Raw genomic sequence first — 23,945 nt, 5'->3', positions numbered from 1 at the left:
TTTTCTTCTCTCTGACGGGCCTGCGCAAATTGCATCCAAGACCAATTCCTTGGATTAGAAGGGTCCCTATCTCTGACCATGCTAGTCGGCGCTTTTAACGAATTCGACAATTCGAAATTTCAATTGCAGTTGCAAAAGTTGCGGCCGCGAAATCCTCGCCCGAGTTCCCTCAAACCGAGGTTGGACAATGCGTCTGTGTTAGCGTGCAGGATCCTGGCGGCGATCATCAGCCATGATTTTAAATCGCCAAGGCGGATTTCCCTTTGAGGAATCACCGCCGAAGGTGCGCAGATCCATGGTTCGCTCGCTCGTTCATTTCTACCGCGAGATGCAAAATCAGTTTTTGGTCGCAGTCGCCGTCATTTGTTGGTGTGGAAGAAACGAAACTGACCGCCAAGGGGTGCCGGGGATGCACATACATAGTATACCTTGACTGTGCAGTGATAAATTGACAGCGCAGGGTGTTTACGAAGAAGGGCCGAGGGCTTGCTTCGAGAAGGTGTCGTTACTCGTTACGGTACTGTACCGTACGTAGGTACTCGCAGGCTTTGGGTGTCGCGGCAACGGGGATGATCACTCCGGGCTTTCTGGTGACTGTTGGCCTGTGTAACATGCCCAAAGAGGTTGGACCACGGTGCAGACGCCCCCCCAAGATCATCCGCGTAATGATGAGCGAAGCCAGCCCGGGTGTCGGAACATTTCATTTGATGAGAAGAGTGGGAGAACAGCCAGGGACCGCCTCACCATGACAGGTCCTCAGTTGCCAGTGGAAGACACCGACAGCTTCACCACGAAACCGCCTTGATTTTGTCGTTTAATGACGCCTAGGAAGCGGCTAAGTAAAAGGGTTGGCTAGCCATGCTGCAAAGTGAAGATCTTGGTCAAGTTAGCTTGGCCTGTAAAATTGGCTGGCCATCGGTGTGTCGGCGAGGATGGTGGATGGCTCGATGATCAGTTCTTAGGGGTCTTTGGTCCCAGATCCAAGTGCGTGTTTCAAGAGACTGAATGGCCTTGTTCTTGTGAGATGGTGTCATCGTTCTACGGGTCAGCAGAAGCCGTAAAAGGATGCCCTGTAGGTATGGATGGCATAACCATTCACCGCTGCAGTGTTGGGTTGTTGTCAAGAGCGGATTCCGTTCCCAGCATAGCATGGCCCGTCATTTTGGAGACGAAGACGGGAAACACTGGAGCACCTCAGGCCGCCGCTGGATTGGTTTTGACCGGGGCGCAGTTTGAGGGGCATGTTGGCCCGCTTGGCCGTCCCATCATGGAGAACATGGGTGGGGAGGGGCATTTTTGATGTACATAGTGATTAAACTACATATCAGAAAACAAAACAACAAGAAATTGAAAGACGACGGCGGTTGACTTGCAAACAACCATCATCGATCTCGTTTGGTTCACAAGAAGAGTGTGCCGTCCATTCAGGATTTCGTTAAGCTCGGGCAAAGCTCGGACAAAATGGTGTATGCAAAGATCACGCAACTTGTTCGTCACACTACTCCGAACTCGTCCCTTCCGCTTCCGTAGGAAATTGTGTAAGGTAAGTAGAAGTAGGTACGCTGGAAAGAGGCACTGCAGCAGGCATCAAATATTGTGCCCGACATCCTAGTAGCCGTTCTTGCCTGTTCAGTGTGTGATGCAGTGCCCTCGCTGCGATGATGGGTGAGAAGATTGTTCGGTTGTGCATCGGCCGTTTTCTTGTTGTCAAACTGGCAGGAACAATGCCAATTTATGGAAGCGACCTCCATGGCTTCCAATTGGACCGTGTTCGACCGAAGGCCTTCTGTTTCTTCCTGGACCGCTGCTCCTTTCCTTTGAGAAGACGGACTGCCAATGCTGATTTTTCGTAAAGTCGGCAAGCAACGGCAGGGTGGTGTAGCCATATCGGCCGATATAGGAGTGCTCACGTTGAAGTGTGTTGAGCGCTCTTTCCCAAGGTGCATATCGACTTTCCTGGAGAGGCAAGGCCATCCGTCGTCGTTCAATGCCACTCAGCTCTCGCTTTTTGGGGTCGAATCGTCCTGGTTACATTCCATCCTCTGTTTCTAGGTGGTTGGTGTGGGTGAGTAACGGCGGAACGAGTGTTCATTACGACACAGTGTTGTATTCAAGAACGCCACCAGCCTACCTTCGTGACAGGGGACCAACAGTACAACCCGGTACTTGATGATAGAAAAGGTGTGGAAGGTCGTTGGAGGTGATTTTGAGCGAAGCGAACCGCCGACCACACCTCTCGCCTGCCGCCTTTTGGAACAAAAACGACTCATCTCACGCAGTAATGTGGCCACACAGGGCGGGAATCCGGTTTAGGATATCCTATTCTCCCCTTCCGACCGGCTGATGGGAGCGTTATTCTTTGGAACGCGTGGGAGGCTCTCGGTCGTAGTGGTAAGCATGCAAATCTAGACACCCCCAGGCCACAAGGGCATGTAGTGTAGCATGTATGTAGTGTACAGAGGTAGGTAGTATGATGTAGCAGGTGATTGATAAGGTAGCCGTGCATCCAGATATCTGTCGCCAAGCGACCAACAAGATGGAGATTGGGTCCTTCGCGGGGCAGATGGACAGGTGGGGAAGTCTTTTCAACGACACCTCCAAAGCTCTCGACTTCCGGGTAGCTTCCGGTCGTCGAGGTCGTCGCCGACGAGGTGTGCATCTTGCGACGCAAAGCGCCCAGGTATTTTGGTACGAGACCTGCCATCGCATATGGTGATGGACTGACGCTACCTACCGCAGAGACAGTTCACCACATGTGGCCCAAACACTGTAGAAGTGCAGCCATGAATGAGCCTAACTCGTCTCCTGAAGCGACACGGTATGCTCTTTGTAACGGCTTGTCACAAATTCCGCGGCGGGCAGGACATGGCTGTGACATTCCCTTGGCGCGCAGAAGCCTGAAGCGAGAACAGCCATGTCGGGTTCGCAAGGCGATTGAGTGTTGCCAAAAAGCCAACTTGCACTTTGACGATGGATGTTGTCCATCGATTGCTTCCACTTTGATATTGGTCGATACTCCAACATCCAGCTCCAGCAATCGGTTTCAACCGTTTGCGGGGGGGTTCAGCCGGCTTCTAGAAGTTCAAGATGCCCCAAGATGCCCCTCATATCTCCAATTTTTTATATGTTGCACAGAATCCGCAGGAGTGGGTTCCCGTCACCATCAGGACCCTCCTAGAGCCTCACACCAACCTCTGTTCTCGGATCTGCCCTGCTGCCCAGCTCTCCACAGACACACACACACACGCACACACCGTTTCGACACACTGGGAGGGGGCTTGCCGCCATCCCTAACGACGCCACTGGTGCGACTCGAGACACCAGCCGGCAGCGGCTCGCCTCGCATTCCACCACATTCCTCCAACGGAAAACGATGCTGGTAAGCACGCGACAGTGCTGAAGGAGGGTCTTTTGGGGGGGGTCCTTGGGGTACGTATTGGGGAATTGGGCCCTCCAACGGTGCCCGCCTCCAACGCGAGCGGGTTGCGGTTGCGGCTAACGCGTCGCCGCATCGTGAACAGTGTCGCAGCAACCAGAGATCTGACTGAGGAGATCTTGCAGTAGTAATGCAAGAAAGCCTGAAACCCAACGAGCCAAAAACCTACCTAGGTACGCAGCAGTAGTACACTACACTATCACATAGACCAATTGGTGCACTATCGTCGACGGTGAGGTGGTGAGCGATAGGGTAAACAGTCTTCCCTCCTCGGCGCCCAAGCTAACGATCAACCGCTACGTACCTACCTAACCTATCAGGCCCCTTTTTCCTGTGCTCTCTACCGGTTACAAGATGTTCAAATTCAGTGCGCCCTGTGATGGCAGGCAAGTGACGACTTGTTTTGTTCGTAGACTTGTCGAAAAATATTGTGGTTATTTTGATTGGAATTACCAGAAATTACCCTGCCATCATTCATCGTTGACAATGGAGCGATGCGGGCAGTACGTCCATCACAGTGCTAGCCTTTTCGAGCCGAAACCCCTCACCGTTCGGCATTTTTTGTCAACGCAGCCATTCACGGATCAAGACACAGGCAGCAGATGACAGGGATCAAAAAAATGAGACAAGGACAGGGTTCTATCTTCAGGCCTGCTTCGCTCGACTCTTGACTCGTTGATGCTGCACATCATCCCACCCATCTGCCAGGAAAAACTTCCACCCAGCCGACAGATCGATGCATTCCCGTCTTCTCTCGACTTGCAGAGCGGCATCGAGTTTGTGGTTCCCGTCGCCAAAAACAATACTGCTCTTTTTCTGTAGTGTACAATCCAAGCTCTCGTCATGGTTTTCGAAAACCACAGCTTCGTGGGTGACACAGCAAGAGATATCTGGGTCGAAGAAGCTGGGGCTGATGCTAATCTCTTCAGTCAGTGTTGGCTTGACCAGGGACTAGGATTCACTGAAATCTTCCGGAGATGCCAATATGCAGCAGCGGCGTTTTAGTCGCTAGCAACTAGGACGAGCTCACTTCTCATTCCGAGTGTGTACTGCGTACTGCGTACACTACATAGTACACAGTCGGTGTAGCGTACTGAAAGGTTACCGTACACAGAATTGTTCTCATAGGTAGGTAGGCCTTCCCTCTAGGCTTACAGAGAAGCCCGAGGCCGCGAACTCCGCGTACATTACCTACAGAGATCTCGGGGCACTTCTGTTGTACCTCGCACACAAACGATGCCTCGAGCAGAGGAACTTGAGAGCGTGGGCGAACCGGATCCTCACCGCAACTTCTGCACTCTCTATTGGTTCCCCTTGTTCAAACTTGAACTGCGCAAAGGATACTTAAAAGGTATCAAAACAGTCAGTCAACAAAGACAACCACAATTGCCACTCTATCAGCGAGCTATCAATGTCGCTTCTTCACCACTGCAACTTGGTACTAGCAATGAATGAATAGGAACAGGGCGTCATTGCCTTCAGGGACTTCTCGGCTGTGTCCAAGTGCGCACCAGGCTAAAATCGGCGACATCAAGTCGGCAAAGTATCTAGGGCACCTGCCAAATGCCGGCCTGGCTTCTTCGCAGGAGACCTGGTCCCTGCTGGTCCAAGACGTGATGTTGACTAAGGAGTCCGACGTCTTTTGGCCAGCAAATCAAGTTTGTTCCTGCTTGTCGCTGTCTTTGCCGTCGTCGATATCTCTTGGAGGAATGGATGTCCATTGCGTCGGGGATCATGCTGCGAAATCCCAACTCAACATGGATTTGCTTTGCTTTCGGGAGAGGCGCAAGCGCTACTGCGGATGGTAATGCGCGGTTTTCCTCTCATCCTCTTATGTTCTCTGTTTCAGCGAATTGGTTGCTTCTTCGCCTGCGTAGTCTACTATAATTTTGCACCCCTCTCCAGCACCGCGTTGTTTTGTTCTTTGGTGTTATTACGGTAACCAACATCAACTGCCCACATTACCACTGCTAACCTTCCTCCAGTGATGTGAGCCAGCCGAGGAGAGTTTGATGCTATATTTCTATGCGCTCCTGCTTGAAGTCCACAGATTGGCGCGAGCATGACACTAAGTTCACTACTTTTCTTTTCCCTACAAGCGGGACGTTCGGTAGACGGCCTTTTAGCTCCAACTGTGATAACTTGTTGCAGCTGGCTAGTCCACACGACAGACAACCTAGAGACTCTCAAAAACCCAGGTGATAGAGTGTTCATGGAAACATTCGGATACGAACGGCGAAAAACTTCAAAGACCGGGAGATCTTCAGTCTTCCAACATGGTGTATGTCATTTAGTCAGTTACAAGTTGAGCTCGTCATAGAAGCAAATTAACACTTTCTCGCAACTCGAAAACCAAACTTGCTAGAGCAGAGCGTCACGGTATGTAAAGATCTCGGGCACACTGGCAGGCCCGACCTCCTATTACCACAACCATTTCAGCGAATCCCTCTTCTCAACTGATTGAGACTTTGTCGTTGATCACCTTCCGCATGGTTGCTTCTTTGCCCGAAAACAATCGCAGCACTTGGTTTTGGGAGTGGCAGTGATAGTGCTTCGCTTGAACACAAAAGCGCTACTGACTGTGACAGTGCGGAACAATGTCTGCAGCCATTTCCCGAGGCCAGACGGAAATAACCCGCGTTTTAGACGAGACAGTACCATGTCGAATCGAAATCGAAACAATGGGCGCCACAAGAATCCGATTTCTTTACACGACGAATACACTTCCGGCTTCCAGACCAAGATAGAACACTGTGAAGCCATTACTAATTGATGGCTTTGCGTAAGCCTCGACCGCAATCGAAGGGGAGAATGTGCACCTTTTGCCGCCACAGCTGGCAATCCGTCTTCATCTGGCGAGCGAGGCATCGCTACGTCGTCAAAGAATGCAGATGTCACCTCTAAGGCATAATGGAGAAGGAAGTCAGGGGCGTAATAATCACAGGTGGTAACGTCGCCCAGGACGTAATTTTCGTAACTTTACAAGGATTCAAGTGGTTGCTTGAGAAGTACCGTAGGGTATAACGCGGCGCAACAGTAACGCTAAAATAGCTTGGGTATGAAAAGGTTCCTTGCAACACCCGTAATCTAACCACATTCTTACACTGTGCCTCCATGAGGTCACTTTGTCAGATTCTTTCCGCCGAGGTTCACCGTCACGGCCATGTATGCATACGAGAAACCTATAAACCAGCAGCTGTCAACTCGGTGATTTCGAATGATGATGTACAGAAGAGGCCGTAGAGAGGTGAAGGGTGAAAAGCCAAAACACAACCCAACTTGCCAGCAAATAGATCGCATCCTTTCTTCGTAGTTAGCTGCCAGACTGTGATAAACCGAGTGATCAGAATGGCGCGACTGGAATTGAGTTGAACTGAAAACACACCGCGATTCCAACCGCATCTCTAGTTATCCAGAGGCTGACTATCAATCACCAAACCGCAACTTCCCGTTGCCGTAGGAGTAATAACACAAGGAGGTCGAGGACGCATTACATCGTGCCCAGAGTCCTTAGTCTAGGACACCAAAAAGACGGTGGTATCTTTCAGACTACCTTGGACACATTTTCATCCCTCCAGTTTTGTATGCCCCAAGTCGTTCAACAGTAGACCAGATGAAAACAGTCTGGCAGTCGATGACATTGCATACCTAGAGGTACTGTTGTACGTTGAATCAGACCCGGTAATTCCCGCTTCTGCTCTGTGTGATAGAACCCTCAAAAACACACTGGTTCAAGTCACAATACACCAGACCATTAAAACACCATCTCCAAATTCACACGGCGATGGCTGTGTGTGAAGTGACTGGCAACCTCAGCCCTCTCTCTCTCCCTCTCTGTCTCTGTCTCTGTCTCTGTCGTTTTTTAGGTCCGCGCATGCCCGAAACGAAGGAACCCCTGCTTTTCCGTGCTCGCTCTCCGACAAGTGCCTTCAATGTCCGCTTTGTGTTCGTTTCAACCACCTGGTTTCCCCCCCCCCCCCCCCCCCCCCCTTCACATTTCTGCGCTCTGTGAGATTGATTTCTCGCCCGTCGAAGCAAGAACGAGCACCAGCAGCACTGGGCCGTTCGAGCACCTTTTGCAGCAAATTCAAGTGGCGTAAAGATGGACAAATAGCAATGATGAAGTACCAACAGCAGCAGCAGTAGCAAGTTCACAAGATTTCATACAGCGGAAAGGTGCGGACATTCGATTCACAAGTCGCCATCTCGTAGGTAATGTAGATGCCCACAGATCTTTTATTTACTGTTACAATCAGTACCATCTGGTGGAGGGTCTGTGAAATATTCTGCTGAAATTCCTGGACCCCCACCGCAGGGTACGTACCTCAGCTGCGCTATGTATCGATGTGATTGGATTTGACGGGCTACGCAAGACCCACCGTCTCCACCCATGCGATTCCCCCCTTCGCAGCTTCACCAGCGCACAGGCAGGGCCAAGCACATTGCTTGTACCTTGTACTTCTCAGAGTGACGCTGGCTTCCTTCCACAATACAAAAAGGGTGACCGGCAGCGGCACCTACAAAAAGCGAAGGCTCCACTTCTGTCCTCCGCCCATTTTTTTTCTCTCCACCTACCAATCTTTTTTCCTTTTGAGCCTCAACCCAAAGTTCAGGCTTAGGGCATTCTCCACCTCTACGTGTGTGTACTCCTCCAACAAGCTCGTCGCCGGCATCGACCACGATACTGGATCACAGCTTCACCTCCCACCGCCGCACACGATTTCCCTCCCCAGCGGCCTGTCGCACCACCAAAACCAGCCTTGTAGCGTCGTCGCATTACTGTCAAGAAGGGTCCCGTCCACCTGTATTGTCAGACTTTTACCGACAACGGGCTCGAGTGCATCATCGGGCAAACAAGCGCAACGCAGGTCCTTCTTCCTTGCCTTGCTACCCAATTCTGAGCCATTGGTCTTCAGGAGCTTCTCCAGCCAACGCGCCTTCTGTTGAAGAAGATCAAGACCGGGACAAAGAGTCGCCAGAAGAATCCTATTCGCGCCCCCGTTGCCGAATGGTTTTTTCTGTGCTCGCTGCTTCAGGGTAATTTTCGAGCCGGATTATGGAAGGTTTGCCGCACTACTCGACGAATGTCATAAACACGTCGGCAGCTTCATACAACCCTTCGCCTTCAGCCATTTCTCCGCACCAGCTCCAGCAGCAACAACAGCAACAACAGCAACAACAATCCACCGCGACTGCCCCCCCGCAGACACTGCCTCCTCTCCAGCCCAGCAACACGGTCATGCAGCAACCTCCCTCCTACGGCAGCTACCCTCACACCCCGAGAACTGCAACCCCCAACACGCCTGCTTCCACTAGCAACATGGCCAGCTATCCTCCCCCTCCCCCCAACGGCGCTGGCCGCGGCGCTGGCTACCCCATGATGGGCAGCAACCCGTATCCCCAGCAGTCCTACGCGACATCTTCGGCCATGATGCCCCAGTCCACCACCGCCGCCTCGCATCCCCAGCCCATTGCCCCGGCCCCGTCCCCGGCTAACGGCCGTGTACCCCCGGTGCTCCGCCCGATGCCGGCTGGTGGAGTCATGCAGCCGGGCATGAACTCTCCCTACGGCCAGAGTCCACTCATTGCCGCTCAAGCGTCAATGCTTCCCGAGGGGGACCAACCTACCCACGTGGTTGGATCTCAGGGACGTCGCGGCATTCTTCCAAGTGCGCCTGGAAAGCCCGCTGCTCCGGCTGCCGGCAGCGCGTCTGCTAAAAACCAGATTCCCCAGAAGGATGCCGATGGCAAGTTCCCTTGCCCGCACTGCACAAAAACCTACCTCCATGCCAAGCACCTCAAGAGGCATCTTCTCCGCCGTAAGTTTCATTTCCCAAAGCTCTTTCTTCCTAGCCATTGGGTGGTCAAGATTCTGACAATTGAGCAGACACCGGCGATCGCCCCTATATGTGTGTCTTGTGCCGTGATACCTTCTCGAGAAGTGATATTTTGAAGCGCCATTTTATCAAGTGCTCCGTCCGTCGCGGCAACCCCACTGGCGCCAGCCATTTGTCGCACCCCCAGGCCCATGTCAAGAAGAACGCGCAGGCTCAACAAAAGGCTATGGGTGAGGGAGGCGATGTGAATCACATGAACGGTATGGGCAACATGACCGCTGACGGCATGGTCCACCCTTTTGGCCTCATCCCCACCTCCGATAGCATGAACAACATGGGCAACAACCAGGATCAACTGTCGAGATCCAGCAGCATCAATAGGATTGACGACGCGAATCGCGACAGGAGAAGCATGACTGGTTCCGTTATGGGCGGTACCACTCGTGGAGGCAGCTTCGATCAGACTTACAACGGTCAGGAGGTTAGCAACAACATGACTGCCAACATCAACCCCCAACTTGCCAACTACAGCATGCCCCAGCAGCAGAATGGCATGCAGATGTTTGGTGGATCGGGCGGTACCGATTGGTCCCAGATGTTCCAGAACGGTGCGTAACCCCACACCCCGCCTACATAATGTGTATTCTGAACTAATGGTGTGGTTCAGGTCCCGAACGCAATCAAACCCGTGCTTAGGAAACGCTGGTCAAAAGCGAAGAAGCCGAGCAGTTGGAAGATTTGACGACAATCGACTCGATCCGCCCCTCGCTCCCCCGGTCGGAGTGAACTGGCTAGCCGATAGCCCCATCAACAAAATAAACAAAACCAACAAAATCCTTTAGTAACATGGCCAGATACCTCCGGCACCGCCATGATATCCGATCAACTAGCATTATATAGCAGTGTTGTCGGGTTCGATAATATTCGCGAGCGTTGCTCGCATCACAAACCAGTCCCCATGAATCCTCACGTTTTGCGTATCGGATGTCATACGTTGGTGTTGTTACGGCGTGTGCTGATCAGCCATGTGCTGTTCACTGTCGCCCTACAAGCCAATACTCGTCAGGTCTCGAGATCGATGGTGGGTTGGAGCCCTGATGGGTAAGGTACCCGAGGCGTGGCTTGGAGTCTTTCCGAGTGTCTCGCTGAGTTGCGGAAGACTCACGAACCTGGCCTTACGGACCTAAGCGTGTTGTGATTGGGAGCACCTGACTGGAGTTTGAGAGGCACCGCAATCCACTATACCTGTCTGGTATATGTACAAGCCTCTGGCATGAAGAGAAGACCCAAAAAAAATGTGAAGTGAATACCAAGCATCCCAGGACCGCCTTTTGTGTACATCATCAATTCCATGGACTCGATTGTGTGGCCAAATCATTACCTGCTTTTTCTGGATGAACTGGATCGGCCAACCCGACGACTTCGCATCATGTTTGACATTTCCGGTCCCTTGGTACCTGGCGCTGTTCCGGCATTGACCCTCATTTCGATGTTCCGGATTTTAGTTGCCCTGGTCCACACAATACGCAACTGACAATACCGCGGTGCTTTCTCATCTTGACATAGGACTAACACTGCGGTTCCCAAACAGATGGGATTCCAATCGCTCTTACGAGGTTGTCACCAAACGCCTTTGAGACTCTACCCGCTGGAGACTGTACTGGCACGCTTGGGTGAGCAGCGAAACAGAGTCAGCAACCCTCTAAAGCAGCGAATGTGTCCTCCACGGCACGAATTCTTGGTTCGATGGACCGCCGGTCGATGCAGCTTTTAGAGGTTGCTGTCCAGACTTGTTTGGGCTGACTTGGGCAACGTGGAAACCAATCAGACGACGGCATCATTTTTGATTCATCACCAAACAGTTTCCCATTTTCCAAACAGGGCCTCAACGACCGACGCGAAAAGCTAGTCGATCGATACATGACATTCAAGATTATGGTGGCGGTTACGGCTAATGGAGGATACGGCCACGATAGGTGTACCTTTTTACGAGAGGTTTCAGCGATTGGTCAGCAACATCACCCGAGACATCTCGCGGAACATCGGGTTCATTTAGGTTCATCACTGGGTACAATGCAACTCTTCAGACAAGCGACAAGCTTGCGAGGAAGGCGAGTTGAGCCGTCAGATATCACCCAACTTTAGGTCTGCTTCGATCATGCGGTCGGTTACAAAGGAAGGGGAACAAAAAAAAAGAACAGATGGGGGATGGCAAGTAAGGTTGATGCACCAAAAATACGTTCCAACATCCAACAGCAAGTAGTCTTGCATCAATGGCGTCATGACTTTTTCGGGTTGTTTTTCGTTTTTACAAACTTTCTTTTTTTCACAGGATTCGCACGCTTTTCTGTCGTCACAGACTGCCTCTCATAGGCATTGTCAGTGACAAGAGTGACTGCTATGGGTCAGTTGGCTTGTGTTTTCTTTTCGTTTTGTTTTATTTTTATCTTAACCTGGGGTTTGTGGGCCTTTGCTGCTTCAACCATGAGCACCGGGGTCGGGGGTTTTCAGGGTTAGGTCGATCGATTGTGTCGTGTTGCGTTGTGTTGCGTTTGGTGAAACGAACTGATAGATTTCTGTTACATTTTTTTGTCGGCTTTGCATTTAGAAGAGAAGAGAAGAGGCTCTCCCGACCACCCACATTGGCAAAATGGCGAGCATAGACAGGCACAGGACAGGAGACAGAAAGAAGAAAGGGAAAGAAAAAAACGGAACAACAGGAGGCAGGCAAAAAGGCAATGTAAAGCAGGGGGGAAGGGACGGGATTTCTCCCTTCTCCCCAGGGAAGGAAAAGCACGGAGCAACAACAAGCGGCAGCATTGGGAGGAGGGTACGGTTACGGTTCGCATACAGGTACCTCCTCACGTCTCTATCTACATAGTTTTGGCGTTGTTCCATTCTCTTTTTTTTTCTTTCTCCAGCATTATACTCATCTTACAATAGCCTCTGTCAAGTACACGATGAACAGATGGCATTGCATGATGACGGTCTTCGGTCTTCATGGTCACCCGGTGTCTTTTGGGCTGGTTCAAGGGAAGAGTTACACAAAAAAAAGGGTATGGGGCTGGGAAAAGAGGGGGGGGGGAAAGGCAGACAGCGGGGCATAGGAGAGGGCAGGAAAGAAAAGGAAAGGGAAAGGGAAAGGGAAAATGTGGTGAATACACGAAAGGGAAAAGGAATATCGGGGGAGAAAGGGTGAATGGATGGGGATTTGAATGTACCATCTAGGTTGTTTGGTGGATGGCATGGTCGAGGGCGGTTGTGTCTATAGATAGGTAGTAGAGTTAGATGGTACGTGAGAATGGCAGTGGAGAGTGTTGATGCAAACATATCTACCTACACTTGGAAGAAGCACGTGGCTGTCTGTCTGTGATTGTAAGCTTGTTCTCGTGTTCCGAATCTTTACTGGATCCCCATGGTGAACATTTCCATACACTACGTAGACATGAGTTGATCATGCCCGCAGGTTAGACAATCATACGGCTAGATGGCAATGTGAACTGATAACTTAGACAATCCAGATAATCATAAGAGGCACCCGATAGCAGCTCGGCCATTAACACACTTCTTATTCATTTCATCCCCATCCCGCCTGAGCACCTATATCAAGTTGTTGCACACATTCTCTCTTGGCCCGGTACGTAATGTAGCCATTCTAAGCGTATCTGAACTGAACCGACTAGGTTCTCACTGACAAAGAGTCCAATCTAGATTCTACCTCAGATACCTCAATCAAAGGGACGACAGGTAGTATTCATTCCCTATCTAGCATACTCTTCCTTATTCAACTTACGTTTCTTTCACTGGATGCTTTTGCCCATTAAACGGAAAAAATCTTTGAAACGCGGACACATTTCGAGATACGCGCACTACTACTATCCATTCGACAATATATAAAGTTGTTGTTGTTGGAGTGTGTGTGTTTCGAAAAAAAAAAAAAGGGCCGGTCAGGGTTGATCAATGATCCCCGGTCAGTGAGAAGGACCTAAGAAGTGTGACTAGAGGTAGTACCCGGATATGATATTGACTCGTAATGCAGACGGGACTGAGTGGGAGGTTAACTGAAAGGAAGGAAGGAAGGAAGGAAGGAAGGAAGGAAGAAAGGAAGGAAGGAAGGAAGAAAGGAAGGAAGGAAGGAAGGAAGGAAGGAAGGAAGGAAGGAAGGAAGGAAGGAAGGAAGGAACGGACGTTTCAACAAACCACCCAGACACTGACGAAGTGATCACTGTAGAGTACATGTTCAATCAAAAGGAAAAAAAAGGAACGAGCGAACCGGACCGTCTCTACCTACCTCTACCTCCCTCTGGTACAGTAACGACGGCGAGGTTGCTTTACTTGTTACATGCCCCAACCGACGCACACACTGCACGCAACGCAGCCTGAACCGCTGGATTCAACAACGATTCGGTTTATTCGTTCCGTATGGGGAGGTTTCCATTTATGGGAGGTGTCTATGTTGATGTCTGTTTGCCTGCTTGCCTACCTGTCTGTCTGTCTGTCTGTCTGTCTGTCTGTCTGTCTGTCTGTCTGTCTGTCTGTCTGTCTGTCTGTCTGTCTGTCTGCCTGCCTGCCCCTGCCTGTCCATAGTACCTGTCCCTAGAACCAGCCTAGGCGCCCGTAGGTAGAAGCTGACAAGTGCCAACCTAAATTCGTCCTCTCCGATCAAACATGAACTTCTACCAGTATCTGTTTTGAACGGTACTCACCTAGTTTAGTGTACCAGGTACCTAGGTACCTATTGTCCCGAAATTGGCACGATGAACTCTGTTGTACACCGAGCTCTGGAGTAGATAGGTAATTACCTAGGGACGTATGGAGGACCTGTTGGTGAGCTAGATGTTGAGTGATGAGGATGAAGATCCCCGTGTTTTTGCTAGAATGGTGTGGCGAGACTAGTACAAGACTGTTGAGGTAGGTATGTATGTTGTCTCTTTAATTTGGATGTAGAATGAATGTAGCCTTTTTTTTTTTGTGTGTGTGTCATGGAGCTGGTACAGGAGAGAGGACTAAGTCACGATCGTCGCGAGACTGAAGTAACTGTTTGGAGGAGTTTGTTTGTATCATTACGATAGTTTGATCATCGCTATGCAAAAGGTGGAATATTAAAGAAGCTCCCATGTAAGACGTAGATGAAGTCGTTGTTGGTATAAATGGCTTGGAGACTGGCAAGTTGGTTGTTCTAGTCTGAAAGTGAAATATTTTCAGGACATAAGGAAATGTCCACTCAACTCAAACCTTAGGTTGTTAGTCTTCAAGCTAACTCGTATGTTATTCTTCCCTATGAACAAGCAAATACATGACTGGTAGTCCTGCATAAACTCGACCGCCAACTTGGTCATACGCAAATAAACAAGTAGAGGGTAGTGGTTGGTGGTTTGTGGTTCGAATCATTAATAAGGTGGCTTGCTTATATCTCTTCCTGACTGGTACAGGGTGCTGCTGCTCTGTTTCTGCTTTTGTTTTGCTGCTGTTGTTGCCATGGACAACCGCCGAAGCTCAACCGGCTCCCGCTTTCTGTTCCGTCCATTGTTGGATGTTCCTCCCATCGATCTTCGGATGTTGGCGGAAGATGACGACGTGTCCTGTCATCCATCCATTTCTGCTCATCCAATGTCCGTTTTCCCGATTCCGCTGAGTCTTTCTTCTCTTTTCAAAGTCCAAGACTTCAGAAAGAAAGTACCCATCATTGAGTTCCGGTGGTGGCATCAATCAATCGATGTGTCCTCTCTTCACATCAGCGTCACCATCCCCGTCACCCCAACTTCACTCCCAGACGTGTGAACTCATTTCTCAGCCCTGACAACTTTCTCAACCTCCTTCTCGACCTCAATGATCCGAGGCTTAAATCTCTCCAGCGCCCTGCGATCTTCTTCGGTGGGAGTATAGCCGAGCTTTTCTTCGGCCTTGTCAGACAGCTTGAGGCCGATGAGGCCCCAGAGGGTGAATGCGATGCCGACGCCGAGGCGGGCGCGTGGGGAGAGGTTGCGGTATGTTCTGGTTTATGGTCAGAATTGGTGGATCTATAGCCTTAAATAGAAGAGTAAAGGATTGCGTTGATGACATGACATGTGGATGGTGTAAGTGGTGGTGGGCATAAAAAAAGGTCTGTTGATGATAAAAGACTCACTGGATGACCATGATATTGGGCAAAGGAATGACAATACCAATCACTTGAGAATGGGATGGGAGAGTCAGTATCGGAGTGAAGAGAGGGCGTTGACCTTCTGTCGTTGGATGAAAGCTGTCACTGGTACCTAGGAATAGCGTCAAGTTCACTTTAAGTAAACAGCATATTAGCCTTTGATTGGTCGGGAAAGCAACTGGACGTTGAGGTTATAGTCAAGTTTAACCTTGTTTGTACTAAGCGTGGATATCTAGCGGCTACTACCCGTGCTTGCCGCCAATTCATCCGGCAATTCGCTGTCCGGACCGAGCAAATGGGACCAATGAGGACCCGTTGGTGACACGAACGGGGGACCAAGCTCGGACCCACCTAAATTTTGCGGTGCCAAAGGCCGTGGAGCGAGTTACTGCCGTCCCCCGGAGCCGCACCGCAGTCCGCACCGCCGCGCCTACCATTGACCACCCACTGCGACTCGGAGACGACGGTGCATACGGAGCAGCGGGCATCGGGTTGGCGCACTTTCACCTATCACCCACCCCACCACCACCTTCATATATACCACAACCGTCCGCCATGGCCTCACCAGCCGCCCTCCGGCCCTCCATGGGCGCCATTATGCAGACCTGCCGCTCGGCCGCAACAGCACCCAAGGTCGCCGTCGCCGTCCCGGTCAGGGCACTTTCGACCTCGGCTGCCCTCCTCAAGCGCCACAAATACCCGACCGCCCGCGTGACCCGCGATAACTCCAAGCAGCGTGGCGAGTCTGCGCTACGCAAGTCCGGCACGCGCTGGAAGCTCTCTGTCTCCGACGAACCCCTCCCCGAGCCTGTCCCGCGCGAGGAGCTGCCCCCGATCCAAGTCGACGAGAACCACGGCCTGTGGGACTTCTTTTACGACCGTGAGACCGTCGCCATGGCACCCCTCGAGCACACCAAGCACGGCCGCGCCTGGACCGTTTCCGAGCTGCGCAAGAAGTCGTGGGACGACCTGCACCGGCTATGGTGGGTCTGTGTCAAGGAGCGCAACCGCATTGCGACGGCGAACTGGGAGCGCACAAAGAGCGAATTGGGTTTCGGTCTTGCTGAGGCCAATGAGCGTGACCGCAATGTAGGTGGATGACACAGGAAGGAGGAAGGCCCATTTACTAGGTTACAGCAGAGAAGCTGACAATGGTTCTCCTTTGATTTTTCTAGGTCAAGCAAACGATGCGCGGAATCAAGCATGTGCTCACCGAGCGCTTCTATGCTTGGGAGGATGCAGTCAAGCTGGCCGAGCAGGACCCGGAGATCGACCTGTCCAACCCCGAGAACCCCTACACGCCTAGCACATTCCTCGAGGCGGAAGAGACGGCGGAGGGCGCCGAGGCCAGCGAGACGCAATCCACCACCACAGAAATCGACCCAACAACGATACCATCATCCAAGTCCCAAGCCGAAGCCCCCAGGGTATGAAGAGAGGGAAGCGGTCCCAAATGAACCAGACGGGCGAACGGTCGTGAAGGTACCCTTGCGGTAAGAGGACGAGGGGGGGAAAACAGTCACGATACCCGTTTTCCCAAAACAAACCACCACACATTTTTGCAACCTGTATCGATAGTGTAACGAGCATCATATGTGTTCACTGTACAACAGCCAAATTCAACCCGGACAGGCCCTGTTTCTAAAGAGGGAAGGACATGGGCCTGGGAGATTTTCATGAAGAAGCCAACGAAGCAAAAACAAAAAGCCCCATGGGGTTCATGGGAATGGGTGTCCCATATGGATTAGGCGGTCCCTGGTGAATAGTGATGGGCCGAACAACCGAGATCTGGGGTGCGTGAATCTCTGTATACCAACATCTCGCTTAGGACATGTCTAGATTTCCACGGTAGCTGGGGAGATCATCATCGGCGCCAACCTGGACAGGCGAGACCATGGAGAGGTCAGGAGGAAGGGGCATGGCGGGATAGACGAGACAAAGCTCGTTTCCAAGTCCAATTTTTAGATACAAAATGGCGAGTGGTAGTGTACATATATCAGAATGATATATATATGGATCTCTATATATACATATCAATCATCGTTGCGGGGACCAGATGAAGCAAGCCAGGGTTCTGTTCATCAGATCAGTGAACGGTCTTCATGTCTTTGAACATCAAATCATTAGCGAGCCCGAGTCCCACCAAGGGGGACATTAGGGGGACATTACTTTCTTGGCTCCGGTCTAGCTCAAAGAAGCTCAAAGCGGGGTCCCGTTCGCGCCCCTCATTGTACGACTCCCCCACTTCCTACCACGACGGTGACGAACCAGAGGCCGGCCATCTGCTAGAGGTACCACAACTGGCTGGCCGGCAGCAAGAAGCCTGGCCTCCATGGGCTGGGCTACCTAGGTAGGGGAGACCGCCTACGAGACCGCCCACCCAAACCGGAGCCCCGAGGAGACACGACCATGCATTGGACATGCCCCCTACTTTCATCAAAGAGGTGTCTGTTTGTCTCTCAATGGTTTTGAATGGTGGTTGAAGACTGACAGCCTGGCGACGATGGACATGATCAGAGCAAACTGAATGGATCATATGGAGTGCCGTGACGGAGACCTGACCTGGACCCATGGCTGACAGCTTCCTGCACCTGCACACCGTACTTGCAACAGGTGGAAGCTGCTGTCAGTCGCAGGCGGTGCCAGCAATGCAGCGTGTGTGCAGGCAGTGGCAGCAGCCCAGCGGCGGCAGTGCGGCCCCAGTCCGTCCGTCAACGCCCCGTCCGTCGTCGTCCCTTGTCCCCTAGGTAGGTAGTAACCAGGTATGGACACACTAACGTGACAGACCGACGGGACGCCGCCTCCTGTCAGTTGTCCAGTCCAGTCCAGTCCACGACAAAGTGGAAGTCCACCAGCCAGTCCACTCAACTGCTGGTCTCTGTCCCTGGTCGTCCATCATCTCTCTCTGGCGGGCTACCTACTTACCCCCATTTAGTATCAAGTGATCCGCCTTCAACTTCGTTCCTTCTTCCCCGTCCCATTCTTCTTGTTCTGCTTCTTCCATTCTCCGTCGTCGTGTGTTTAGCCTGCTTGCTATATACCACCTACTACCTACCTGCCTCCTACCTACTCTCACCACCACCACCCCCACCACCCCCCTCTAATCCAAACAACAAGCTTCCTACTACCTGTAGCTTGTTGCTTATAGCTTGCAGACCGCAAGACCGCCGACTCACCACAACAACCAACCACAACTAATACTATCAACACCACAACCATGGCCGACGAGATCGCCAAGGAGTACGATGTCATTGTGCTGGGCACTGGCTTGACCGAGTGTATTCTCTCGGGTGTTCTCAGTGTCAAGGGAAAGAAGGTCCTCCACATCGACCGCAACGACCACTACGGCGGGTTCGTACTTCCCTCTCCCCCCCTTCAACCCCCCCCTTCACCCCCCTATCGAACCATGATGAGGACACAACGGAAGCTAACATGACTCCTTGCGCAGTGAGGCGGCGTCGGTTAACCTCGAGACGCTCTTCAAGAAATATGGCAACTTTGCCGCCGGTACCGAGCCTTGGAAGGAATACGGTCGCCCCAACGACTGGAACATCGACCTTGTTCCCAAGTTCCTCATGTCCTCGGGCGAGCTCACCAACATTCTTGTCTCCACCGATGTTACCCGTTACCTCGAGTTCAAGCAGGTTGCCGGCAGCTACGTACAGCAGGGTGCTGGTTCCAAGGCCACCATCGCCAAGGTCCCCTCAGATGCCGCCGAGGCGTTGCGCTCGCCCCTCATGGGCATCTTCGAGAAGCGCCGCATGAAGAGCTTCATCGAGTGGGTTGGCGAGTTCGACCCCAAGGACCCCGCCACACACAAGGGTAAGTTCGGCCCACAAATACACTTGCTGTCATATTGTATTGTTCATGAGCGCTAACCAGTAGGGGCGCTTGCAGGTCTTGACATGGCCACCTGCACCATGAAGGACGTCTTTGAGAAGTTCAGCCTCGAGGCCGGCACCAAGGACTTTGTCGGCCACGCCATGGCCCTCTACCTCAACGACAACTACCTCGATACCCCTGGCGCCGCCCCTGAGACCATCGAGCGCATCCGCCTTTACGGCCAGTCCGTTGCCCGCTACGGCAAGTCGCCATACATCTACCCTCTCTACGGCCTCGGCGAGCTTCCCCAGGGTTTCGCCCGTCTCTCTGCCATCTACGGCGGTACCTACATGCTCAACACCAACGTTGACGAGCTCGTCTACGAGAACGGCAAGGCCGTCGGCATCAAGGCCACCATGACCGGCGTTGAGCCCGAGATGAAGTTCGAGACCCGCGCCAAGATGATCCTCGGTGACCCCAGCTACTTCCCCGACAAGGTCAAGGTTGTCGGCCACGTCCTCCGCGCCATCTGCATTCTCAAGCACCCCCTTGCTAGCACCAACGATGCCGATTCGTGCCAGTTGATCATTCCCCAGTCGCAGGTGGGCCGCAAGAACGGTAAGTTTGTTTTGCGTCACAACATGATAATCCAAACAGATTCACTAATAAAGGGTTGTCCAGATATCTACATTGCTTGCGTCTCCTCGGCGCACAACGTCTGCCCCAAGGGCTACTGGATCGCCATTGTCTCGACCATTGCCGAGACCTCTGCGAACCACCACCTCGAGCTCGCCCCTGGTATCGAGCGCCTCGGCAAGATCGAGGAGCAGTTCATGGTATGTTTTTTTTTGTTCTCCCCCGTCATTCTTGCCTACCTAGCTTCTAGAAAGATAACTAACCCAATTTTTCCCACAACAAACAGGGTCCCCCCATTCCCCTCTATGAGCCCCTCGAGGATGGTCGCAACGACAACATCTTCATCTCCAAGAGCTACGACGCTACCAGCCACTTTGAGACCTCGACAGAGGATGTCAAGGACATCTACCGCCGGTGCGCGGGCGAGGAGCTTGTTGTTGAAGGTTTGAGGGAGGGTATCCAGATGTCGCAGGAGTAAACAATGGACGACAGTGACATAAAGGGATATATGGATATGGATTAAGGCATAACATTAACAACATTTAATTGATGGTTTCTCCGTTTGAAAGCATAAACTGTACTACATATCACATTAGTACATACAGGCTGCTGTTGCTGCTGCTGCTGCTGCTTTGTTTAGCGAGGTTTTACGGGCAGTCAGCCAGTCAGCCAGTCAGCCACTTCCCCCTTCAACTCACCCAGTTTCCAAAGCGACGGGGACGAGTAGAGGAGATGGGTAATAAATCACATTAATCTCATAAACACGACAAAGTAATCAAAAGGAAGTGGTTCCCCTGGTGTTAGCACAGTGAAAGTTAACACCGTAGAGATATTAGATGTGGAGATGATGCTTTCAGAGCCCCTGAGTTGGGAATTTCCTCATCACGGTGGTGGTAGTGGTGATGGTGTTTGAATGACCGTAGCTCGTATCACTCTCCAATGTACGACCATTATAAGCATGTCTCGAACGAAGCGTTGCCACAGTAACTCTTCATTAAGTATGGGTCGGCGATAGGTGAATATACGACGTAGCAACAGTGAGATTTATGTAGTTGTTGTTGACATCCTTTTTTTTCTCTCCCATTTTGCCCAAGAACGCCTCGACATGGTAAGTAGTAGTAAGTCTACGTTACAAACATGATGTGTGTGGAAAAAAACAAGACCGGTGACGCAGAGATATAGTAGTATGGAATCATTTCCCAAAAAAGAAACAGGAACACACAATCGCCAAAAAGATGATGATGAGACGAGCCCGGACACACGACACACCCAACCCAACCCAACCCAAACATATATGGATCATCGATCCAAATTAACGACGCTGTGTCTTGCCGACGGTACGCTTGCCGGAGAACTATAGAAAACATGTGTGGTTAGTTTAGGAATGAAAAGAGAAAAGAGAAAAGGGGGATTGAAGGAAGGGGAAAAGAAAAGAAAAAAGACGTACCAAATGCTTGGGCATGGTAGCACCAATATGCCTGTCGGCCTCGCCGGCTCTGGCCATCCTGTTCATCTTGCGCTGGCCGAGCTTGGCCACCCTCTCGGCCTTGGAGCGGGCTGTCTCCCCGTCCATGCCCACACCACCAGTAACACCGTCGTCGCGCCTGTTTGTCGCGCCCTGGCCACGCTGGGCCGGACGGCTCTGAGAGCGAAGACGCTCGGCGGCGCTCTTGGGCGTGTCCACCTCCATGGCGTCGGGGTCCTCGGTGGCGTTGCGGCTGCGGGCCAGCGAGCGGCCGCGAGTGGGCTCGCGCACCTGGGCACGGCCGCGCAGGTTGATCTCCTCGGTGTCGACGCCGAGCTGGTCGATGTGGTCCTCGAGCTGGGCGAACGACTTCTTCTGCATTTTCCGGGGGATTATGGCGCGGTTCTTGAGCGACTTCTTCATCTTGGCCTCGTTGCGGATCAGCTTGTGCTTCTCGCGGATGTACTCGGCCTTTTGCAGGATCTCCTCCTCCGACTCGTCGCCGAGGTCCGAGTCCGACTTGTAGAAGCCCTCCTTCTCGAGACGCTCCTCTTCCTCTTCGAGAGCGGCCAGCTTGGCCTCGATATCGGGGTCGATGAAGTCGTAGACGTTCTTGCCGTCGACAATCTGTTCGTCAAAGCGTGACATGTTAGTAACCGGGTTTAATTTGGGGGAGACGGAATGCGAGAGATACTGACCTCGGGAATCTTGTCGTACTTCCACTCGGGGTTGGCCAAGATCCAGTTCTCCCTGAGATCGACGTTGAAGACACCAGCACCACCGTTCTGCTCCTCGATATCCCTGGCGAGAAGTTTCCTCTCGGGGTCGGCCTTGTCGTACTTCTTGAGACCCTTGACGGCCTCGGGAATGAAGGTCTCGCGGAGAACACCATCGGCGGGCTGGGCGACGTGAATACGGGACATGACCTCGGTGAGACGGGAGCCCATGGTGCCGTTGCTGCTGGTACCGGCCTTGTACTTCTGGTTGACACGCTCAACGAGGAGAGCCTCGCAAACGGTGTTCTTGACTTCCTGGACACCGTCCTGAGTAGCGCAAGAGGCGCGCAAAAGCTGAATGTTGCCGGACTTGGTAAGGTCCATGAGATCGGCCTGGGATTCGGGGTCGAGGTCCTCAACGGTCTTGATATCCATCTTGTTCAGGACAACGTAGACCATCTTGTTCTCGAAAAGGGGCTTGATGGACCTAAACAAGTTGCACTGGGCCTTGAGCGAGTAACCGCACTGCTCCGAGATATCGATGAAGAACATGACGGCGGCTCTGAGATGGGCAAGGGCAGTAACTGACTGCATTTCGATGGTGTTCATCTCTTCGAGAGGGTGGTCGAGAATACCAGGGGTATCGATGACCTGGTAACGGAGGTACTTGTAGTCGAGGTGGCCGACGAACAAGCTCTTGGTGGTGAAAGCATAGGGCTCGACAGGGGTATCAGCGCGGGTGACGGAGCGCACGAACGAAGACTTGCCGACGTTGGGGAAGCCGGCAACGAGGAGGGTACGGGTGGTAGGGTTGATATCGGGCAATCTGGCCAAATGCTGGCGGACCTGGTCGAGGTAGGCGAGAGGGTCTTTCAGACGCTTGATGAGGGTGGCCATACGACCGAGGGCGGCTCTCTTCAACTGCTTGCACTGGTACAAACTTTGCGAGTACTTGAGGAGACGGACGTAATCACGAGAGATGGTCTCGATCAAGTGCTTGGCGGTCGAGACCTGACCAAGGGCAACCTTGAAGTGGTCGGCATCTATCCATCACCTTGTCAGCCACTATTCCCAACAAGACCAGGCGCGGTTCACAACCCGCTGTTGCTGAAACCGCCTGTCGCAGGGAAGCGCGGGATTCGTACCGTAGAGAATGTTCATCAAATCGCGGTGGAAAGGATGCTGGTCGGCGAGGATGGGGAAGCTCGAGACGATGGCGCCGAACTTTTCGCTGCATGTTTCCTGTGTGAACTTGACCTTACGGGTGTAGAAGGCTCTAATTCTGCTGACTGTTCGGTGTCGCGTGTCAATGATCTATTCGAATTCTCATACAAAGTATCGGATATCGAGACGACATACTCTTGAAACCAGCACGAACTATTCAAAGTAAAGGTTAGCGATCATGCCATGCTTCACGTAATTTTCCACATTGTACAACATACTCTGAGTCGGCAAGCGACGCTGTGTCCTCCTGTTGAACAGTTAATATCCTTCACCACCGTGGCCAAGCCATTGGACTCGAACTCGAAGACTTCGCATCGTCGTGGTTGGGGGCTGCCGATGTCGACTTACGAGAGGATGATGTCGATGAATTCCTGTGCCCTGTAGAAGCGAGTTAGCGATGCCAAACAACAACACAACAACCAAGATGTCCTTACGTAGGCACAGGGGCAATGTCCTTCCACGTCATTTCGGGTATAGATGTCAAGCACTTGCTGGTGAGAAGATCTCGGACTGGAAGTGCAGGACAATGAGGTCGGACGGACGGTCTGAAGGATAGAGACCGGCTGCGGGGGGAGGGGGCGGTGTTGGAGGGCGACGGGGAGGCGCTGCGCTGCCAAATGGAAAGTCTACTTCGAAATATTTTTCCAGCGGCTGCTCCAATCGATAA

At 52.2% G+C, this 23,945-nt stretch overlaps 6 protein-coding genes across 7 annotated transcripts; 4 read left to right on the top strand and 2 right to left on the bottom strand.

Annotated features, from left to right (window-relative positions):
- Nucleotides 1–295: 295 nt before the first annotated feature.
- On the top strand, nt 296–805 carry NCU05284 (hypothetical protein; the record flags this gene model as incomplete). Its single annotated transcript, XM_956828.1, has 3 exons — nt 296–369; nt 442–527; nt 624–805. 3 exons carry the CDS (start codon nt 296–298, stop codon nt 803–805), a joined length of 342 nt encoding a protein of 113 aa, XP_961921.1.
- A 7,169-nt stretch (nt 806–7,974) lies between these two features.
- NCU05285 (C2H2 transcription factor RfeC) lies at nt 7,975–12,621 on the top strand. Its single transcript, XM_956963.2, has 3 exons — nt 7,975–9,255; nt 9,324–9,881; nt 9,941–12,621. The coding sequence occupies exons 1-3, from the start codon at nt 8,493–8,495 to the stop codon at nt 9,967–9,969; spliced, it is 1,350 nt and encodes a 449-aa protein (XP_962056.1). The 5' UTR covers nt 7,975–8,492; the 3' UTR covers nt 9,970–12,621.
- Nucleotides 12,622–14,496: 1,875 nt separating this feature from the next.
- Nucleotides 14,497–15,616, bottom strand: NCU05286. Of its 2 annotated transcripts, XM_011395853.1 has the most exons (3): nt 15,528–15,616; nt 15,401–15,443; nt 14,497–15,267 (listed from the first exon to the last, which is right to left on the bottom strand). In XM_011395853.1, the coding sequence occupies exons 2-3, from the start codon at nt 15,409–15,411 to the stop codon at nt 15,057–15,059; spliced, it is 222 nt and encodes a 73-aa protein (XP_011394155.1). In that variant the 5' UTR covers nt 15,412–15,443; nt 15,528–15,616; the 3' UTR covers nt 14,497–15,056. The 2 variants fall into 2 exon arrangements, with proteins under 2 accessions (XP_011394155.1, XP_011394154.1); XM_011395852.1 differs by having other exon boundaries at nt 15,401–15,616.
- Nucleotides 15,617–15,786: 170 nt separating this feature from the next.
- On the top strand, nt 15,787–17,465 carry NCU05287 (50S ribosomal protein L4). Its single transcript, XM_956965.3, has 2 exons — nt 15,787–16,504; nt 16,591–17,465. Exons 1-2 carry the CDS (start codon nt 15,971–15,973, stop codon nt 16,846–16,848), a joined length of 792 nt encoding a protein of 263 aa, XP_962058.2. The 5' UTR covers nt 15,787–15,970; the 3' UTR covers nt 16,849–17,465.
- A 716-nt stretch (nt 17,466–18,181) lies between these two features.
- Nucleotides 18,182–20,668, top strand: NCU05288 (rab GDP-dissociation inhibitor). Its single transcript, XM_956966.3, has 5 exons — nt 18,182–18,766; nt 18,864–19,237; nt 19,313–19,855; nt 19,919–20,073; nt 20,160–20,668. Exons 1-5 carry the CDS (start codon nt 18,633–18,635, stop codon nt 20,349–20,351), a joined length of 1,398 nt encoding a protein of 465 aa, XP_962059.1. The 5' UTR covers nt 18,182–18,632; the 3' UTR covers nt 20,352–20,668.
- Nucleotides 20,669–20,835: 167 nt separating this feature from the next.
- NCU05289 (nucleolar GTP-binding protein 1) lies at nt 20,836–23,936 on the bottom strand. Its single transcript, XM_956967.3, has 8 exons — nt 23,713–23,936; nt 23,627–23,656; nt 23,497–23,525; nt 23,414–23,431; nt 23,200–23,343; nt 22,037–23,097; nt 21,321–21,965; nt 20,836–21,227 (listed from the first exon to the last, which is right to left on the bottom strand). Exons 1-8 carry the CDS (start codon nt 23,742–23,744, stop codon nt 21,186–21,188), a joined length of 2,001 nt encoding a protein of 666 aa, XP_962060.3. The 5' UTR covers nt 23,745–23,936; the 3' UTR covers nt 20,836–21,185.
- Nucleotides 23,937–23,945: the final 9 nt, after the last annotated feature.

The sequence above is a fragment of the Neurospora crassa genome, linkage group IV (assembly GCF_000182925.2).
Source record: "Neurospora crassa OR74A linkage group IV, whole genome shotgun sequence".
NCBI classification, from domain to species: domain Eukaryota; kingdom Fungi; phylum Ascomycota; class Sordariomycetes; order Sordariales; family Sordariaceae; genus Neurospora; species Neurospora crassa.
The sequence above is the reverse complement of the archived record's forward strand: the minus strand, read 5'-3'. Positions and strand labels throughout refer to the sequence as shown.

Coding starts and splice junctions, on each gene's coding strand:
- NCU05285 (XM_956963.2), top strand. CDS start 8,493: ATGGAAGGTTTGCCGCACTACTCGACGAATGTCATAAACACGTCGGCA. Junction 9,256..9,323: donor CAAGAGGCATCTTCTCCGCC/GTAAGTTTCATT, acceptor ACAATTGAGCAG/ACACCGGCGATCGCCCCTAT. Junction 9,882..9,940: donor GTCCCAGATGTTCCAGAACG/GTGCGTAACCCC, acceptor GGTGTGGTTCAG/GTCCCGAACGCAATCAAACC.
- NCU05287 (XM_956965.3), top strand. CDS start 15,971: ATGGCCTCACCAGCCGCCCTCCGGCCCTCCATGGGCGCCATTATGCAG. Junction 16,505..16,590: donor CCAATGAGCGTGACCGCAAT/GTAGGTGGATGA, acceptor TGATTTTTCTAG/GTCAAGCAAACGATGCGCGG.
- NCU05288 (XM_956966.3), top strand. CDS start 18,633: ATGGCCGACGAGATCGCCAAGGAGTACGATGTCATTGTGCTGGGCACT. Junction 19,238..19,312: donor GGACCCCGCCACACACAAGG/GTAAGTTCGGCC, acceptor GGGCGCTTGCAG/GTCTTGACATGGCCACCTGC. Junction 20,074..20,159: donor AGATCGAGGAGCAGTTCATG/GTATGTTTTTTT, acceptor CACAACAAACAG/GGTCCCCCCATTCCCCTCTA.
- NCU05289 (XM_956967.3), bottom strand. CDS start 23,744: ATGACGTGGAAGGACATTGCCCCTGTGCCTAC. Junction 23,526..23,626: donor TTCATCGACATCATCCTCTC/GTAAGTCGACAT, acceptor ACTGTTCAACAG/GAGGACACAGCGTCGCTTGC. Junction 23,098..23,199: donor TTTGATGAACATTCTCTACG/GTACGAATCCCG, acceptor GGTGATGGATAG/ATGCCGACCACTTCAAGGTT.